Source organism: Lepidochelys kempii, chromosome 5, assembly GCF_965140285.1.
Source record: "Lepidochelys kempii isolate rLepKem1 chromosome 5, rLepKem1.hap1, whole genome shotgun sequence".
In the NCBI taxonomy this organism is placed as follows: domain Eukaryota; kingdom Metazoa; phylum Chordata; order Testudines; family Cheloniidae; genus Lepidochelys; species Lepidochelys kempii.
Window position 1 is genome coordinate 19,226,740 of NC_136384.1, and position 17,015 is coordinate 19,243,754.

The following is a 17,015-nucleotide window of genomic DNA, read 5'->3' on the forward strand; positions in this document are numbered from 1 at the left end:
CAAATCCTCCTGTTTGTTTTGCGAACCCGGAGTAGTAAGTTCCATCTGTGTACATTTGACCATTCACTTTGTACACTGAAACCTTTTTATTTGATAGCGAAATTTAAAACACAGCTTTCAAGCAACGTGAAGGTCGGGACTAATGCTGAGTTTATAGATAGATGGTTTTCAGTGCTCTATTCTGCCTGATCTAAGATTCAGCTCTGTTAGCCAAGGCCAAAGTGGGCTTATGAGACTCTAATAAGTGGCTCAGAATAGCAGAGGACAAGCACCGCAGTAGGTGTAGAGCACACGCAATCTCTGCTTGAGATTGTGAACAAATAATGGCTACTCCCAACATGCCTGTCTTTCTTTGCTTTATCTAATGGGTCACATGAGATTATGGCTGTAAAGAACAATACTTCAGGCCATGTAATTTTGCTCCATATTTTGACATACATGCTGGATGAGAGAAACTCTATGTGGAATCTCTTGTCATGCAATTGGCTTGTTGAACTAGAATGATCCAGTGAATTTTCTGTCCTCTCTGTGCCGTGTACAGAGCAAAGGAGACACCAAGCTGTCTGTGAATAGACTGTCACAAAAGCTGATGCTGCTAGACTTTTTTTTTTTTTTAAATTCTTTTGATCTTTCCCAAGTCAGAAGATGCCAAATAGCCTCTTGCAGTTGCTGGGCTGCTTCGTATTTGTCAAAGAGCACGTATGTAGGTGAAACTGTATTTGGGAAGCTCTCTCGGCGATACAGATAACAAATGAAAACAAATTTCAGGTTAATCAAAATTTGTTAGTTAAAGCAAGCTGGCACTTCTTTATTCATGCACCAAGGGGGATAGATTCTGTTCTTATTGAAACTACTGGAATTACACTGGTGCAAATAGGAGTATCTGAGAGCAGAATTTGACCCAGGGAATCCGGTTCAGATGCCTTGGTGATGCACACAATACAAGAATTTGAATAGAATAGAACCTCTTCTACACTAAGGATTCATTAGACCCTATTCATAAGGAAGCAAACACTTTTTTGCTTATGAGGAGTAGTAAGATTGAGAGGCAGTGTAAAATGGCTTGCACATACATAGTCTCATTCATCTCATGATCTCAAGGCATTTTACAAAAGTAGGTAAGTATTGTTATCTCTTTTTTTTTTTTATTGATCAGTGTTTCAGCCTCTTAAGGGATTGCCAACCTGATTTAAAGTAAAAAAAACAAAAACAAAACATGACCACATTGCATTTACTATAAAAGTAAAATAAAACCATATAATTCATGTGTGTGTTTGAGAGGTTGATGGCGCATACCACAGGGAATGCAGAACAAGATTTTCTCTGCTTTAGATTGTAATAGAATTTTCAGTGCCTCGTGATCCCTGCTCCCCCCTTGCCTTTTGGGACCCCTGGGGGTCATAACCTTTGAGCTGAGGAACATTGTTATGGATAGCTTCCCTGTTTTAAATACCCAAGATAATGCAACCGGTCCTCAGCAGAACTTGGAAAGAAATCCAGGTCCACTGAATCTCAATTTGCCCGTTTTCACTGCTAAACTATGGTGCCTCAAATTTGAAGTTGATCCTAATTTAAATGTATTATTATTTATTATTTTTGTTCAGATTTGGGATAATAGCCAATGTCTAAATTTCATGAGTGCTTCTTTGCAAAAACAGATGGTGAACATGTTCCCCATCTTGCAAAAATGCAGTTTTTTAGCTGTCGGGCACATACACTAGAGTAATATTGACCAATTAAGAGTTCCCTGTCTGGTTGGAGGACTCTCTGGGCTTGCATCCTGCAAATTATCCACAACAGAGGGCTAGCTGGGACCCCGGTTGGTTAGAACTACTGTTAGGAACCATGTTTATCTTTTTTTCCAAACCAGTAAGAGCCGTGGTTACTAATAAATGGCACTTGATCTTTGCATACCACTCTCATGCTTTCACCACACAGTGTCCTGCTGCCCAGGACCTGCTGTGGTTATCCATCAGTACAGAAAGATGTTCAACCTTGTAGTGTGTACCTGAATTGTTTAGGCGGGAACCAATGCCACCAGGTGCTGCATCTTTCCCTATTGCTTGGGGGGAGAGTTCCTGGTATTGAGGTCGCCATCAGCATAAGGAGAGGGAGTAACTGAATAAATAAAAGTGGCAGGGAGAAGTATGATGAAGTAACATACCTCCAAGTTCTGGTCAACCAGGCCAGCAACTCCAGTTACTGCAAAGAAAGCAAAAGGGCAGTTTCTGCCCTTGATGGATAAGAAATTAACCTTTGGAACAATTTTCCAAGGATCAGGGTGGATTCTCCATCATGGCAATTTCTTAAATCAAGATTTGGATCTTTTTTGGAAAGAGATGTTCTAGGAATTGTTTTGGGGAAAGTTCTATGACCTGTTATACAGAAAGTTGGACTAGACAATCACAGAGGTCCCTTCTGGACATAGAATCTATGAAAAGAAGAGGAGAATCAGTCAGCTCCATCAATATTTTTGATATTGACCTCAAATGCTATAACTAAAGATGTATAAAGCTAGTACACATAATGCTTAAGAGCTTTACTGTACTACTTTTCATGATGATGATTCCTGGCATACTGTAGTTCCTGTCCTGGTTTGGATGATAATGAAGGGACAGAAGTGAAATAAAATATGCCTTGTCACAAATGGATGCGGCTTGGCAACCATCCTTTCCTCTCTGCTGAAGCTGTATTTAAGTTCCCCAAATAAACTGACAACCTGCAAAGGCCCTGCTGTGTAAGTAATAAGATTAGACAGCTGTTGTGTGGGGCAAAGGAAGTCTCTCAGAAGTGTTACTATTGCAGCTATTTAGTTCTAAGAGCATATGCTCAGTACAAGCCAAACAGGCCTGGTAGATCATGTTCAGTGTTTCTCACTCTTGCATGAATCTGTGCTATCCTCTATAACTTAATGATTTAAATATTTGTAGCAGAGGTGTATGATGATGCTGCTTCCATAGATCTGGTCCATTGTTCTCTTTAGACATAGAAACCATTTAAATGCTCAGAATTTAATGTTGTAAATGGTAGTTGGTTTTGTGTTAATATTACGTATTTGGAGTCTATGCAAAATTCTTACTTACCTTCAATATATGAATAACTTACCATATTTAAAAAAAAAAAACTACTCCGTGGAGGCATCAGGATGTACACGCACCCTAAGCGAGTAAGTACCTGAACATATTGTAACCTATGACCTTCCTCATCCCATTCCCAACTACGATTAAACTAAAACCTTATTGATACTGAACTGGGTTTAATCATTATTTTTTTGTTTTGTTTTTTGGCAGGGGAACATAGAGGGAGAAGAGGGAAGGTAGGGAGTCAAGCTGAGTGAAATATTTCTGTTTGGGTACAGTGATGTTATTTGATTAGAGTATGACCCTGCAAATCATTGTTGCTACCACTGTTATATAATTGCAATGAATCTTGCACAAAGTGTGATGCATGGCCAGAAAGGGTTAAGCAGCTTTGCAGGCTAATTGACCCGGATTCAACCCTTAGGGACATCTTGTTAGATGATTTTTTTGTTTTTGTGTGTTTACATATATATTGTTAGAGGTTAACAGTGTAATCAAACAGTCCCTGTCTGTGCTGTATTCTGTTAATTCAGAGATCAGAAAGACGTTTTAAATGCACTGTAAACAGAGTATTCAGCTCTTTTGAAATGTATAGCAAATCACCTGTGAATGGTGGAAAAACAGGCAATTGCGTTATGTTAATCCATATAGCTAATTACCAGTGGTGCTTCGGAAACGGATCTACTTCAAAGTCTCCGTGATTGCCTATTGTTCGCCTAAGGACTCCGACCTGTCAAGAGAAGGCCTGGAACTGTATTAAAAACCTTTTGGGTCCTGATCCTTTTTATCGCAGATCTGCTTGATGCTTCATGCAGGGGAAGCTTAAGTCACAAGACTGAGATCTCCAGTCCTAACTGGATCACCCTGGATATGGACATTGGACTATAACCTATGGACTAATTCTGAAAAATTTTTGCAACTACAAAGCTCACCATCTCTACTTTGAATATGATCTCAGAACTGTACTCATGTCTGTATATTGAACTTTTAACCAATTCTCTCTCTCTCTCTCTCCTTTTTTTAATACATTTTAGTTTAGTTCATAAGAATTGGCTGTAAGTGTGTATTTGGGTAAGATCTGAAATATTCATCATATAAAAAAGTTCTACCAATCCCATTAACCTCCCAGGTTAATGAATAAGATTTTTCAGTAATCCTCCTCATTTGACTTGGGTGTCTGAGTGGAGGCCTAAGGCTGGGATACTTTAACGGAACTGTGTTGGTGGCTTCTGGGTAACCAGTAAGGTGGTATAGAAGCCGTTGTGTGCTGGCTTGGCAAATCTAAGTATTGTAATAATCCCCAACGCTGGTGAATATCTGCCCCATTCTTCGCAGTTCACCCTAACTGAGTAGCCTCATTGAGGCTCCCTGGGACTCGGTCACAGGGATTGAACCAAAAAATATCCTAAAAACATTTGATTCACTTTAAATCAAAATCTTTTTTTTTCTGCTCAAGTTTAAAAACTTGAGGGGAAAAAATTCATTTTGAATGAAGTGAAACTGTTCAGGTGTTGCATTTTGATTTGGTCATTTTAGGGTGCTGCTTGGCTTTTATACTGGCCAAATTCAAAAATGTCAAAAATATTTCATTTCAAAATGACATTCCATTTTGGAATCTCCCCCCCCCCCTTTTTTTTTTTTTTAATCAGCCAAAACTGTTTGGTGAATTCAACACAAATCCAAGAAATACTTTGGTTTACCCAAATCTGTATTTTTTTTTTTTTTAAGTTTAAAAAAAACTTCATCCTAAAAATTTCACCCATTTCTAGTATACACCACTTTAAAATCTACATGACAGACACATTCTGTCCATATAACCATGCCAAAGAGTAAACTTGGCTTTAGACATGTTCTTACATTTAGTAGTGACCTTTTGGACAATTGCTTACTGAAACTTCAACTTAAATCCATGGAGTAGCAAAATAGACCACCTCCTACCTAATGTACGTAAATCAAGCACTGATAGTGCCGTCTGATCACGTACAGCAGTTGAGCTCTGAGATGGAGTCTTTTTTCCCTGTTGACTGTCTCCTTTGATCTTGAAGATACACATTTCTTGTACCTGGAAAACAAAACTCCCCCCTCCCCCCCCCATTTTGGAACACAGCTTAAAAACCAATTTACTTTTAAGATGGATTTTCACTCACACACACCCCCTCCCGTGAAGCATCTGTAGAACAGGCCACACAACTTGTACAATACAGAGGAGTTTACAAAGCCATTTGTAGGAATAATATAACAATCCAGAATGTTTTGATTTTAGCCTGGAAGGCCTATTACATACCAAATCATCAAGAGAAGACAATTCTGTTGTCCTCTGCTAAACAATTATATTCTAAGTCATGTGAAGAAGACTTATAGTTTGTGTCATCTGTGACTTTCCTACAGCATTGGTGATTTTTAAACCATGTAAACCTTAGTGGGTGGTAGCTTCTTCAGTGTAAAAATTGAGTACAGATGGTGTATCCGTTGAACAATTAATAGGATTATTATTGTCTATCAGATTAGAGGAATTTTAAAGAACATGCAACTACATCTGCATTACCTTTTTTCTTTTAATTTACAGTAAAATAATGGATTGACGAGAAGGTTGTATCCCTGAGTTTTGGTGTTATCCTGTGGGTACCAGAAAGGTACCTCCTATTCATGTGTCTGTGGCACATGATCATCTAGTCCAGTGGTTCTTAGACTTCCTTGCACTGCGACCCCCTTCTGACGACAAAAATTACCACACAGCCCCGGGTGCAGAGGGGGACCAGAGCCTGAGCCCCACCACCCTGGGTGTGTGTGTGTGGGGGGGGGGGGGGGGGCGTGGAGGGGAGGGGCCAAAGCCCAAGGGCTTCAGCCTGAGGCAGGGGGCCTGTAACCTGAGCCTTGCTGCTCAGCAAGCCAACCCCGGTGACCCCATTAAAATGGGGTCGCGACCCACTTTGGGCTCCCGACGCATTGTTTGAGAACTGCTGGTTTAGTCTCTTGTGGGCTGGTATAATTTTGGTTGATTGGGTTTAATGTGCGGGTGCTGTGTGGGGTGGTGGCCTGTGACATATAGGAGGTTCGAGCAGATGATGCGGTGGTCCTTTTTGGCCTTTAAATTCTGACTCTCTATTGAGGCATTTGAAAGTGTAATTGAAATTTTGTCGGAGCCTCCACCAATTCACAAGATTGAAATTTAGACTAGGCTTGGCCATGCCCTAAAACTTTCAAACTAGCATATTTGAGTTCTCGTGTTACATGGGCTAAAATCTAAAACTATAGGCTTCCTTCCTTCCTTCCTCTACTCTCTTCCTATGTAAACATTTTTAGCAGACAGTCTTGAATACAGACAATAGCAATTTAATTCAGTCAAATGAACAAAAGTTGTTTTAAAATTAAGCATACTAAGAATTCATTGTTGAACCCAGTTATACTTTTGGCTTTAGAGAATTAGACAACTTCATAGAGGATAGGTCCATCGGTGGCTATCAGCCAAGATGGTCAGGGATGCAACCCCAAGTTCTGGGAGTCCCTAATTTTCTGACTGTTAGAAGCTGGGACTAGACAAAGGGGATGGATCACTCAAAATTGCCTTGTTCTGTTCTTTTCCCTCTGAAGCATCTGGCATTGGCCACTGTCAGAGATAAGATACTGGGGTAGTTGGACCATTGGTCAGACTCAGTCTGGCTGTTCTTATGTTTATCACCGTTTGTTTTAAAACCAGTTCTTCCTCTCTCCTCAGGTTCATAAAAATCAGCACTATGACTGATGGGGACTATGACTATCTGATCAAACTCCTGGCCCTGGGGGATTCTGGGGTTGGGAAGACAACATTTCTTTACAGATACACAGACAACAAATTCAACCCAAAATTCATCACAACAGTAGGAATAGACTTTCGAGAAAAACGTGTGGTAAGTTTCTCAAGTCATCAATGTCTTCACTTCTTCCAGTTTCCAATAGTGTTGAGAACATGCTTTACGTAAATATATACAGTTCCTCTTACTGAAAGGTTTAAGGTGTGTTGAGAATGCCTTTTCTACTTTAGTTTCTGACTTGCATCCAGTCAAAAATAGAAGGGGGTGGGGTAGAAGTTGTTGCCCTCAGATGGCTGCCTGGTGTCCTAGTGGGGTATTATGTATTTACATTCCATTAGCACCAAAGGCCTCCAGCGGGGCCCACGGTGCTAGCTGATGTACAGACTCATTACAGAGACAGTCTCCGCCACAAATTAGTTTGCGGCCTGAAGAGATAACATGACAGAGGCACAGCGAGTGTCTTGCCCAAGATCACACGCCAGGTAAATGGTTGAACTGGAAGTAGAACCCATGTCTTCATGCTCCTTCCCAATGCTCAGTCAACTAGATCAGAGGTCAGCAACCTTCAGCACGCAACCCATCAGGGAAATCCGCTTTTTGTTTATGTTGACCGTCCAGAGGCATGACTCCCCTCCGCCCCCACAGTTTCTGGTGGCCACGGTTCGCCATTCCCAGCCAATGGGAGCTGCGGGAAGTGGTGGCCAGCATGTTCCTGCAGCTCCCATTGGCCGGGAGTGGTGAACTGCAGCCACTGGGAGTTGCGGGGGGCCATGCCTGCAGATGGTCAACGTAAACAAAATGTCTTGTGACCCACCAGCAGACTTTCCTGATGGGCCACGTGCCAAAGGTTGCCGACTCCAAACTAAATACTGCCTCCCAAGGTGTCTATAGCACAAAAGATTGACTTCTTTGACTCTCACTTTGGTAATGTGGCTGTAGATTGAACTATCCTCATGCCTCTATAGGTGGCCCTTTCAGGCTACAATTCCACACTTGTAGAACAGTGTGGGCTAGCTTGTACTGTGGTGCATTTGTTCCTTAATATTAAATGGAAGATAACCATCTTCTGTGCTGTCAACCTGACTCCTTTCGTGTGTACTAACATTCATTGCCACTGTTTTTATAGACCACAACTATTGTGCATATCCACAGACCTTGACAAAAATGGATAGTATTTTTTTTATTGCACACACAAATTTCTGTCTTCAGATAAGAATGCTCTTGGCTTGCTTGAAGCACAATAGCAATCATCATAAATCGCAGGATCGGAAATTAGGAAATGTGGGCTCTGTTCCTAGTTCTTGAACCTTGGATGTTAATACTTGCCAAACTCAAAGGGAAGTGCCTAAATTCACTAGTGTATGTAAAGTGCTTGCATAGCATTGCAAAGTGTTTTGGAAGCATTAACCATAATGAGAATGGAGCATTTGCAAAAAGCAGGTCTTTAATGCACAGCAGGCCATATTAAAGAAATCTAGGAGGTGATTTCAACACATTTGTATCCTGAGGTGAGGAGAATCAGGGTCTAAATGACCATATTGAATATACCCCATTCATCTTCAGAAGACAGTATTGGTTTTCTGGTTTTGAAATATTGTTTTGTAAGAGGCCCTTTTGAAGCGGAATATTAGTGAATGTGAATCTCTGTAGCAAGTTTAAGCTATATTTAATAAACCAACTTATTCTCCATTTGTTTTTGTTTCAGTACAGCACTATGTGCTAAGGGTGAAATTTTAGTAATGGGAAAGACATTCATAAATTAAGCAAAAGACTTCTTTATTGACTATAGAATAAGCTGATTCTACTCTGTGTGTTTGTCAGATATACAATAGCAGAGGACCAAATGGATCTCCAGGAAAAGCCTTTAAGGTTCATCTACAGCTTTGGGACACCGCTGGGCAGGAAAGGTAATGCACGGAGTTTGGCATCTCATGTCCAGTTAATCAGAATCCTATGCATGTTTTCTAAAATGTAGACAGGTATCCTATTCAGGTGAGTCAGAAAAAACACTGGTCTTCTGTCTCAGATTTTGGTTTTGACAACAAATGAAAATCCACCACTTGTTCCCAAAGGATCATTTTAAACTGTTGCTGCTTTGCTGTGATTATACTGAAATACTGTGTTCACTTCTTTTGTAAGCTCCCCTAGCTACTCTGGAGGAGCAGTAAAGTTCATGGTGATTTGTTAGCACACAGTATATAGCTTGGCCTACTCTTGATGATTAAATATTGGCTGTGCCTAGAGACAGGAAAGGGGGCAGGGGAAATCAGTGAGGTAGCAGGAAACAGTACTGAGGCGGGAAAGGGCAGCCTAAAACAGCTCATTAAATGGAGAAGGGGAAACCATGAGTACAAGCTGTCATCATACTTCTAAAGGGAACCTGAAAGCACTGAAGGAAAATTGCTTACAGCAAAATTCAGTGGATAGGAGAACAAAATCAGACCTGAGGAAAACAAGTGCAACTACATTGTTTGTTTGTGCCTTTTGGCACCTTTTTGTGTGGCATCTACACTTAGAAAGACTAATTTTGGTTTGAACCAACATGTTTCCATGTTTTTCTTTCAAGTCCTCCTAAAGCACATAGGGGAGGTCTAGGGTACAGAACCTAAGAGAGGTCACAAAGTAAATGACTGGCAAACGAGGAACTGGACACATGCTAAATGTCACAGCTAAAACACTTATTCCTGTGTCCATAGTCTGTGTTGTCTGTCTAAATTATAAATTCCTCAAGGTAGGGACCTTGTCGTCTTAATCTTTGTAGATAGCAAACATACTTACTGTGGTGCTATATTAAAATTGGCCTCTATTAAGACACACCCATTTTTCTGGTTTGAATCTGTTCCATTGTCTGTTTGACAACCACATTTAGCCATGCTTTTATACAGGATCACTTCTACAAAAGAGATCATATGGTAGCACTCTTGCAGCTAGCTTGTCATGGGAAACCTAACGAGTGTGTGGCTCTTTTGCAGCAGTAGTTTGTTTTTTAATTTTGATATATGTGCCCTGGGATATCTTATCTACCACATCTGCTACTGACAGATGTACCAGATTATGTGGTGGCTTTTGTGATGTGGTAAACCTTCCTGTACATAAGACAGAGCACCATATTCCATTTTCTGTTTTCTTAATGTGTTTGGTTTCCTAATTTATTTTGAGACTCTGGCTTGTGGTCCTGTGGCAGCAAACTGGGGCTATATTTTGGATGCTGGGTCCATGGCTTTGTGGAAAATCTGCAAAATGTGTTATCTCTGAATGCACAAAGACCAAACAAGTTTCATTGAGCTCAGATTGTCAACTACAGGTAAATCAGGGCCTCTGTAGATGAGCTTCCCAGTAAACTGTTTTTATTCTAAACTATGATTAAATGGCCAGATACTTCTTTCATATCTGCCATATTAGGTGGTGGTTATCCATCAAGGAAAAGTTTCCTCACAATACTCTTCTTGTATTCATCAGCTGAACCGATTTGTGTCCCAGTGATTAGGGATGAACTCAGTGCATCTGTATCATTGTGATTAAACAAGCAATATGTTAATTTTTAGACTAGTCCAAAGGATAGAGAATTTGAACTAGCAGGGTGGTCATTGTCAATGTAACATTCTCACACATCTAAGCATCCTCTGGTAAATTACACGCTTGCTGATAGCTATGATAAATGTAGCCAAAAGAAAGGCCAGGGACTTTTGACTATTATGAGAACACTTGGCTGATTGTGCAACTTCTCTGGGTTTGGATTTTTTTTAAAACTGCCTGTTGCAAAAGAGATTCAGTAAAGCTTTTTTTGTATCTCCCCTTTTGATGGTTGGTTGGTGGTTTTTGGTTTTTTGTTTGTTTCACACACACCCCCCTCCGTAAGTCCTGCACTAAAAATCATTACCTATTGATTTTAGAGATCTGTCTGTGTTAATAGAGCTGCTTGCTTGTTCCTTCCTTCAGATTTCGAAGTCTCACCACAGCATTTTTCAGAGATGCCATGGGCTTTTTATTAATGTTTGATCTCACCAGTCAACAGAGCTTCTTAAATGTCAGAAACTGGATGAGTAAGTAAAACAAACAGCTTGCATGCATCCGATAGCTAGCAGCTTGTTTTTGTGTTTGGGGGTGGTGTGTTTTTTTTTTTTTTTGTGTGTGTGTGTGTTGTGTTTTTTGTTTTTTTTTTGTTTGTTTTTTTTTAGGTTACTGTATATTGAAGGTCTTCATTTATGTGATGTTAATTTCAAAGCATGGTCCAGTATTTTTCAAGTGGCCATAAACCTATGGCTTGAGTAGGTGGGGTCTGAAGACCCAGCTCTGGAAAATTTACACAAACTTGTTAACCTTCAGAGCATTCTGCAAAGCATATCTGTTCCTCTGGCCTTTTCTGGGATGGGTTGGAGGTTGAGACGAATTTGTGGTGGTCAGTTTTTGGGACTTGTAAAATAAAATTAATCATACCATATATGTGCTTAGTATGATGTTATGGACTGTTACATTTTGTATTATCACTGTTTGGGCTGTGTGGTATTGTCCTGATTTTTTTCTACATGTATTTTTTATTTGTATAAAGGATGTTTATTGGTCTTTAATACGATACAGTGCCTAAGGTTTGGTTAGATGTTTCATCAGATTTTAAACACAGCCTACCAAACAAAAATGAGAAATGTGTATTTTAGGTATATTTCAATAGCTTCTTGCTTTGCATTTGGTTTAACCTATTAAGAAATCCTAGTTCTAGAAACATCCAAGAGGCAGCATTGTATGCTGTCTAGAATACAGTTGGGTGAGGTGACACTAAAGGAGTTCACACTTCTACTCCTAGTTCTGGTACTGATTTACTTGTGACCATGGTCATGTCACTGAACTTTTGTGCCTCATTGTTCCTATCCCTAAAATAGGATAATCCTTTCCTGCCTATCTAGGAGGTTTTATTACTGTTGAGCTTCAAGGCTTCTGAAAAGCAGTGTTAGTGCAGTGCAGTCATAACTCCTAACAACTGACCATACTTACTCTGAATCTTAACAAGAAACATGCCACTTTTAAATAATTCTACATTTTGAAAAATATGGTTACTTCTTGCCTCTTGTGCCTGTTGCCCACTGACTTGAGCAGGACCAGGATTTGGACCCAACGTATTTAAAAAAATGAAGAGTTGAGAAGAAACTGAGGGATTTATAGTGTGTGGTATTTTTGTTGGGGGTGTTTTTGTTTTGTTTTGCAAGGCAGGAATATCTGATGCAGAAATATGTGAAGTAACCTGAAGCAAGGGTTAAAACAAAATTGCTAGAGAGCATGGATCATCCTTATTTAAAATAAAAATGTTTAAAAGGGGTGGGGTGTGTGTATTCTTGTCCAGTACTGGTTAAGCTATTATACTGGAGGAAAAAACAACATGCAAAAGATGACCAGACTTAATTTCAGGTTCTGTATAACTCAAATTTGCCATTTGTTAGCAAACTAACTTCTGCGTGCTAGTTGGGAGTATTCTGGCCTGTGTGTACAAGAACACCGTGAAAGGCAATATGGGAATACAAATATAACAATAGCCATACTCCCACTTCAGTCCACTATTTGGCTACTGAAAAATTAATGCATTGGACTCTATCTGCTTCAGTGGTTCCTTTGCCACACTGCTCCTCTAAATTTCTTCCACATATTCAATTATACTGCAGCTGTTCATCTTTTCTTACCCCAATTTTTGAGGTAAGAAAAGATAAGTGTAAGGAAATTACTTAGAGAGTGTGAGTGTGAACAAAAATATTTATCTATCTCCAGGGAAACCAGTGGATCTACATACTTTTATCCCAACTGAAGATTTGGCCTCAAATTTCTAAATAACTGCTTGTGAAAAGCGTTTGGAATGATCTTTGTTTCTGTGATTCTCCTAATGGGTTTCTTTGACTAGGAAAATGTCTGTACTAGAGAAAACCTAACCAAAATGTACTGATGTCTATTACTTATAAAGTAATACTTACTTATGAAGTACTTTATGTAGAATACATCTTTGCATTTGATTCTCCTCTTTCTAGGCTGTACGGAGGTGAAATGAATAGTTCACTGGAAATAAATTCCTAATCACATCTGTTCCATTTTCCTCTGTAGAAAATTTACTTTAATGAGCCAATGTATTCTAAAATATCCATATGATACAAGAATTCTTTTTTAAATCTTGAGCCATAGTGGCATTTCAATACTTTTTTACTCTAGGTTTGTTTTTTTAGGTCAACTGCAAGCCAATGCGTATTGTGAGAATCCCGATATAGTATTACTTGGTAACAAGGCTGACTTATCAGATCAGAGGGAAGTCAATGAGAGACAAGCAAGAGACCTTGCAGATAAATATGGGTAAGTAAATTGTGATTGGAAAATCACTTCAGCTGATCTCTACATCAGTGTAATGTTTTTAAAACCTAAATTGCCACCATGCAGCTTTGAAATTTGGGAAACCAGTTAGATTGGTTAGATTTACAGATGTTGATATGCTATAGAAATTAGTCTGATGTGCAAAATCTTCTACAGCGCTGCCCACCCTGTTACACTTTGAAATTAGTGGTCCACATGTTTCAAAGTTTGACAAGCTAGATAACACCGTAGAAGATGGTGTTACAGCATATTGATGCTTAAGCAAAATATAATTACTACAGAGCTACATTCTAATTCATCTGGTTAGCCCTAAGAACTAGGACAAAAAATGTCTAAAGCATACGCCCTAAAACTCATTGTGAGAAGGGCTGCATGGCTAAAGAGACTGGTAATACGCTCTAGCTGTCATGATTGCACCTAGTGACCCCAGGATCTTACAAGTGGAGAGTGTAACACACTGATGTCCTCAGCTCCTTTTCTATTGGACAATTCTGAACTGTCATATTTTGCATGATCATGCCCTGCATTTTTTTTTTTTTAAATGAGCAATGCTTAATACAAGAAATGCCCTCTTCTAATTACTGAAAATTTGGTTAGAATTTTGGGGATTCATAGTATGAACATTTAATAAAACTAACTCTTACATTGTTTGAACTGCCTGCTAAACTCAGAAAATAGCACTGAGTGTGTCTCATTAATAAAAAACAAAAAGCATCCTTTTTTCCATGATTTGATTCACTAGGGCTTAATGTGGCTATTCACAGAGAATTTGAGCCAAAAAAAAAACCAGATGAGGCAAGCTGAGGGACTACAACAAGTAATCAGACAAATTCTTATTTTGATACATCAGAAGTAGAAAGTCTAAGAATTGTCCTTAGTCAATTGAGTAAGGACACTGCAGAGAAGTGAAAGGGCTGCATCAACTTGCATAGGAGTATTTGGGGGGATCAATGAGATATTAACAAAGATTTGAGGGGTCAAAAGAGGAGGCAGTGGAGCAAACTGATCTTTTTGCTTGTTAGAAAAAGCAACAGAACTAGAGGGCATTCTTCTGAATTCCAGGTTGAGATTTAAGAATGAAGAAGCTAAGCTGTGCACGTAAATAGACAATCTCTTTGAAATAGCCACTAATTCAAAGAACTGGGGAGTAGCAAATGTTGTACCTATCTTGGGGTTTTTTTTGTAAAAGCATTGTTCATATTTTAGATCAGTATTGCTCACTTCACGATCAGGTAAACTGGCTGAAATTCTCATCAAAAGCAGTTGAGTTGTAAAACCCCTAGAACAGGATGGCCTGGTAAAGGAAAATTGCATTATACTATGCCTCATCTCTAAGGATTCCATGCTTGTCTACAAAACCATGGAGAACCAGTTGCCCTGACACTTTTGTCAAAGGTATTTTGAAAAAAAATCCCGCAAAGGTAATTAAGGAAACTAAGTGGTCAGAGTGACAGTTTGTTACTTGTGACAATCCTGGATCTCGGACAGAAAATGGAGTAAGAGTAAATAGTATACTTTAATTATAGCAAAATGTGAAGAGTCGTGTAACTCAATATTCCATCATAGGGAGGTGTCACTGAATTATCAGTGTGATGAAATGCAAGTTCAGTCACATTGAAAGGGATCATTTGAGCTGCTCGTACATACTGCTGCTCTCCAAATGGAATGTAACAACTCCACTCAAAAGTGACCCGGTAATCAGGGGAGACCGCTCAATGGGAACTGCTGCTTGCGGTTGCTGTTTGACAGCTGATGCACAATATTAGAATGCATAGAGAGGGAAATGAAAGCAATACTGAAAATATACTGCTGTTACATAGACTAGTCGTGTGCCCCACCCAGTGAGCTGCCAAAATCTTAACAACCGGTTCCCTCCTCACCCCATGAGGGGGTCGTGGCCCACCCCCACCCCCTGGGACTCCTGCCCCATCCACCCCTGTCCCCTGACTGGCCCCAGAACCGGGCAGGATGGTCTCGTGGGCCACCGTAGCGGGTGCCCACCCCACCCCTAAGAGCCAGAGGGACCTGCCAGGGGGCGAGGTGGGGCAGTTCCCAGGAAGCATCCGGCAGATCCCTCTGGCTCCTAGGCGCGCAATAGTAGCTTGGGGAGGGGGAGCGGCTGCTCCCCCCACTGATCACATCGAAAGTGGTGCCTTAAGCACCACAGGGAATTTTTTGTGGGTGCTTGGCAGCTCCTCGCCCCGTGCCTGGCCCCACCTCACCTCCACCTCCTCCACTGAACGTGCCACCCCGCTCTGCTTCTCCCCCCCCCCTCCCCCCCCGTTTCCCCACAAATCAGCCTTTCGCGTGGGAGGGCTGAGAAGCAAGCAGCGGCTTCACGGTCAGGCCCAGGGAGGTGGAGGTGAGCTGGGGTGGGGAGCAGTTCCCCTGTGCGCTTCCCCCTCTCCCCCCCCCCCCTCCCGGTTACCTGCTGTGGCATGGGCGGCCCTCCTCGCCCCCCCCCCCAGCTCACCTCTGCCTCCCTGGGCCTGAGCGCGAAGCTGCCACGTGCTTCTCAGCCCTCCCAGGCTTCCCCTGCGAACAGCTGATTCGTGGGGAAACCAGGGGGTGGAGAAGCAGAGTGGGGCGGCGCATTGGAGGTGGTAGAATCTCCTTCCTTAGAGGTTTTTAAGGTCAGGCTTGACAAAGCCCTGGCTGGGATGATTTAACTGGGAATTGGTCCTGCTTTGAGCAGGGGGTTGGACTAGATGACCTTCTGGGGTCCCTTCCAACCCTGATATTCTATGATTCTATGATTCAGGGGAGGAGGCGGAGTGGAGGTGAGCGGGGGCTGGGCATGGGTAGGGGCAGGGAGCTGCCGGTGGGTGCTCTGCATCCACCAAATTTTCCCCATGGGTGCTCCAGCCCCAGAGCACCCATGGAGTCGGCGCCTAAGGCACCACTTTTGGCCGGTTGTTAAAGTTAGAAGTCCTCACGGGACAACCAGTTCTAAAAGGGCTTCTAACTTTAACAATCAGTTCCAGTGAACCAGCTCCTGCTCACCACTGGCCCCGCCCCAGAGTGCTGGGTTCAATTCTGGTCATTTGTCTCAAAAAGAATTCAGAAGAAATAGAGGGATCTGTGAAGTAGATGACAACAATGATCAGAAACATGGGAAAACTTCCCTATGAAGAGTCCAAACTCCTCTCTGAAAAGATTGGATAACAGGGTACATATATTTTAAAAACCCTTATGACCACTCCTCCTTACTTGTTCTCATTATGCTTTCCATTAAAATCAAAAGGCAACAATTTTAAAATCTGTAAAGCCGGAATCAACCTGTGGAACTCACTGACACAGGAGATCAGAAGCAAAGATCATACTGTCCACAGCTACATTAAATAGTATCCCAAAACAAAACCGTCAAATAGAAATTTTAAAACCCTTCTGCTCCCCACAGGAAAAAATTAATCCTATCCCACTATGGGTAGGCTTCTCCATAACTGTCTAGTAGATAGTTATTGCACCTTTTACCTGAAGCATTCTGATAAATGCTTCTATTGAAGATAGACCACCGGTCTAGACCGATATGGCATTTTCCATGTTCCTTGAGAGTTACTGTAGATGCAGACAGTCTTTACTTTCCACCCGGGAAATTTCTGGCGACCTAAAATGGACTGCCTGTGCATAAACGTCTGAAATCCTTCCAAGCTGAAGTATCTGCAAGTCCATGTTACCAAATAGTGAGGGGGAGTGACTATAGAAATTTAACTGGAAATGCTCCTGGATACACTAAACAACCATGATTGTTAATACATCTCTGCTTCCTGTTCCCTCTCTCTGAACAGGCACTGCAGCTCCT

General features: G+C 41.1%; 1 protein-coding gene across 5 annotated transcripts in view; it reads left to right on the forward strand.

Annotated features, from left to right (window-relative positions):
• The window catches only part of RAB27B (RAB27B, member RAS oncogene family), a 225,188-nt gene that overhangs the window by 199,131 nt on the left and 9,042 nt on the right, over positions 1-17,015 (forward strand). For all 5 annotated transcript variants that reach the window (XM_073343577.2, XM_073343576.2, XM_073343573.2 and 2 more), the window contains 4 exons: positions 6,796-6,967; positions 8,693-8,778; positions 10,811-10,914; positions 13,072-13,195. In XM_073343577.2, the coding sequence (XP_073199678.1) occupies positions 6,815-6,967; positions 8,693-8,778; positions 10,811-10,914; positions 13,072-13,195 (467 nt within the window). In that variant the 5' untranslated portion in view covers positions 6,796-6,814. The remainder of the gene's footprint in view (positions 1-6,795; positions 6,968-8,692; positions 8,779-10,810; positions 10,915-13,071; positions 13,196-17,015) is intronic.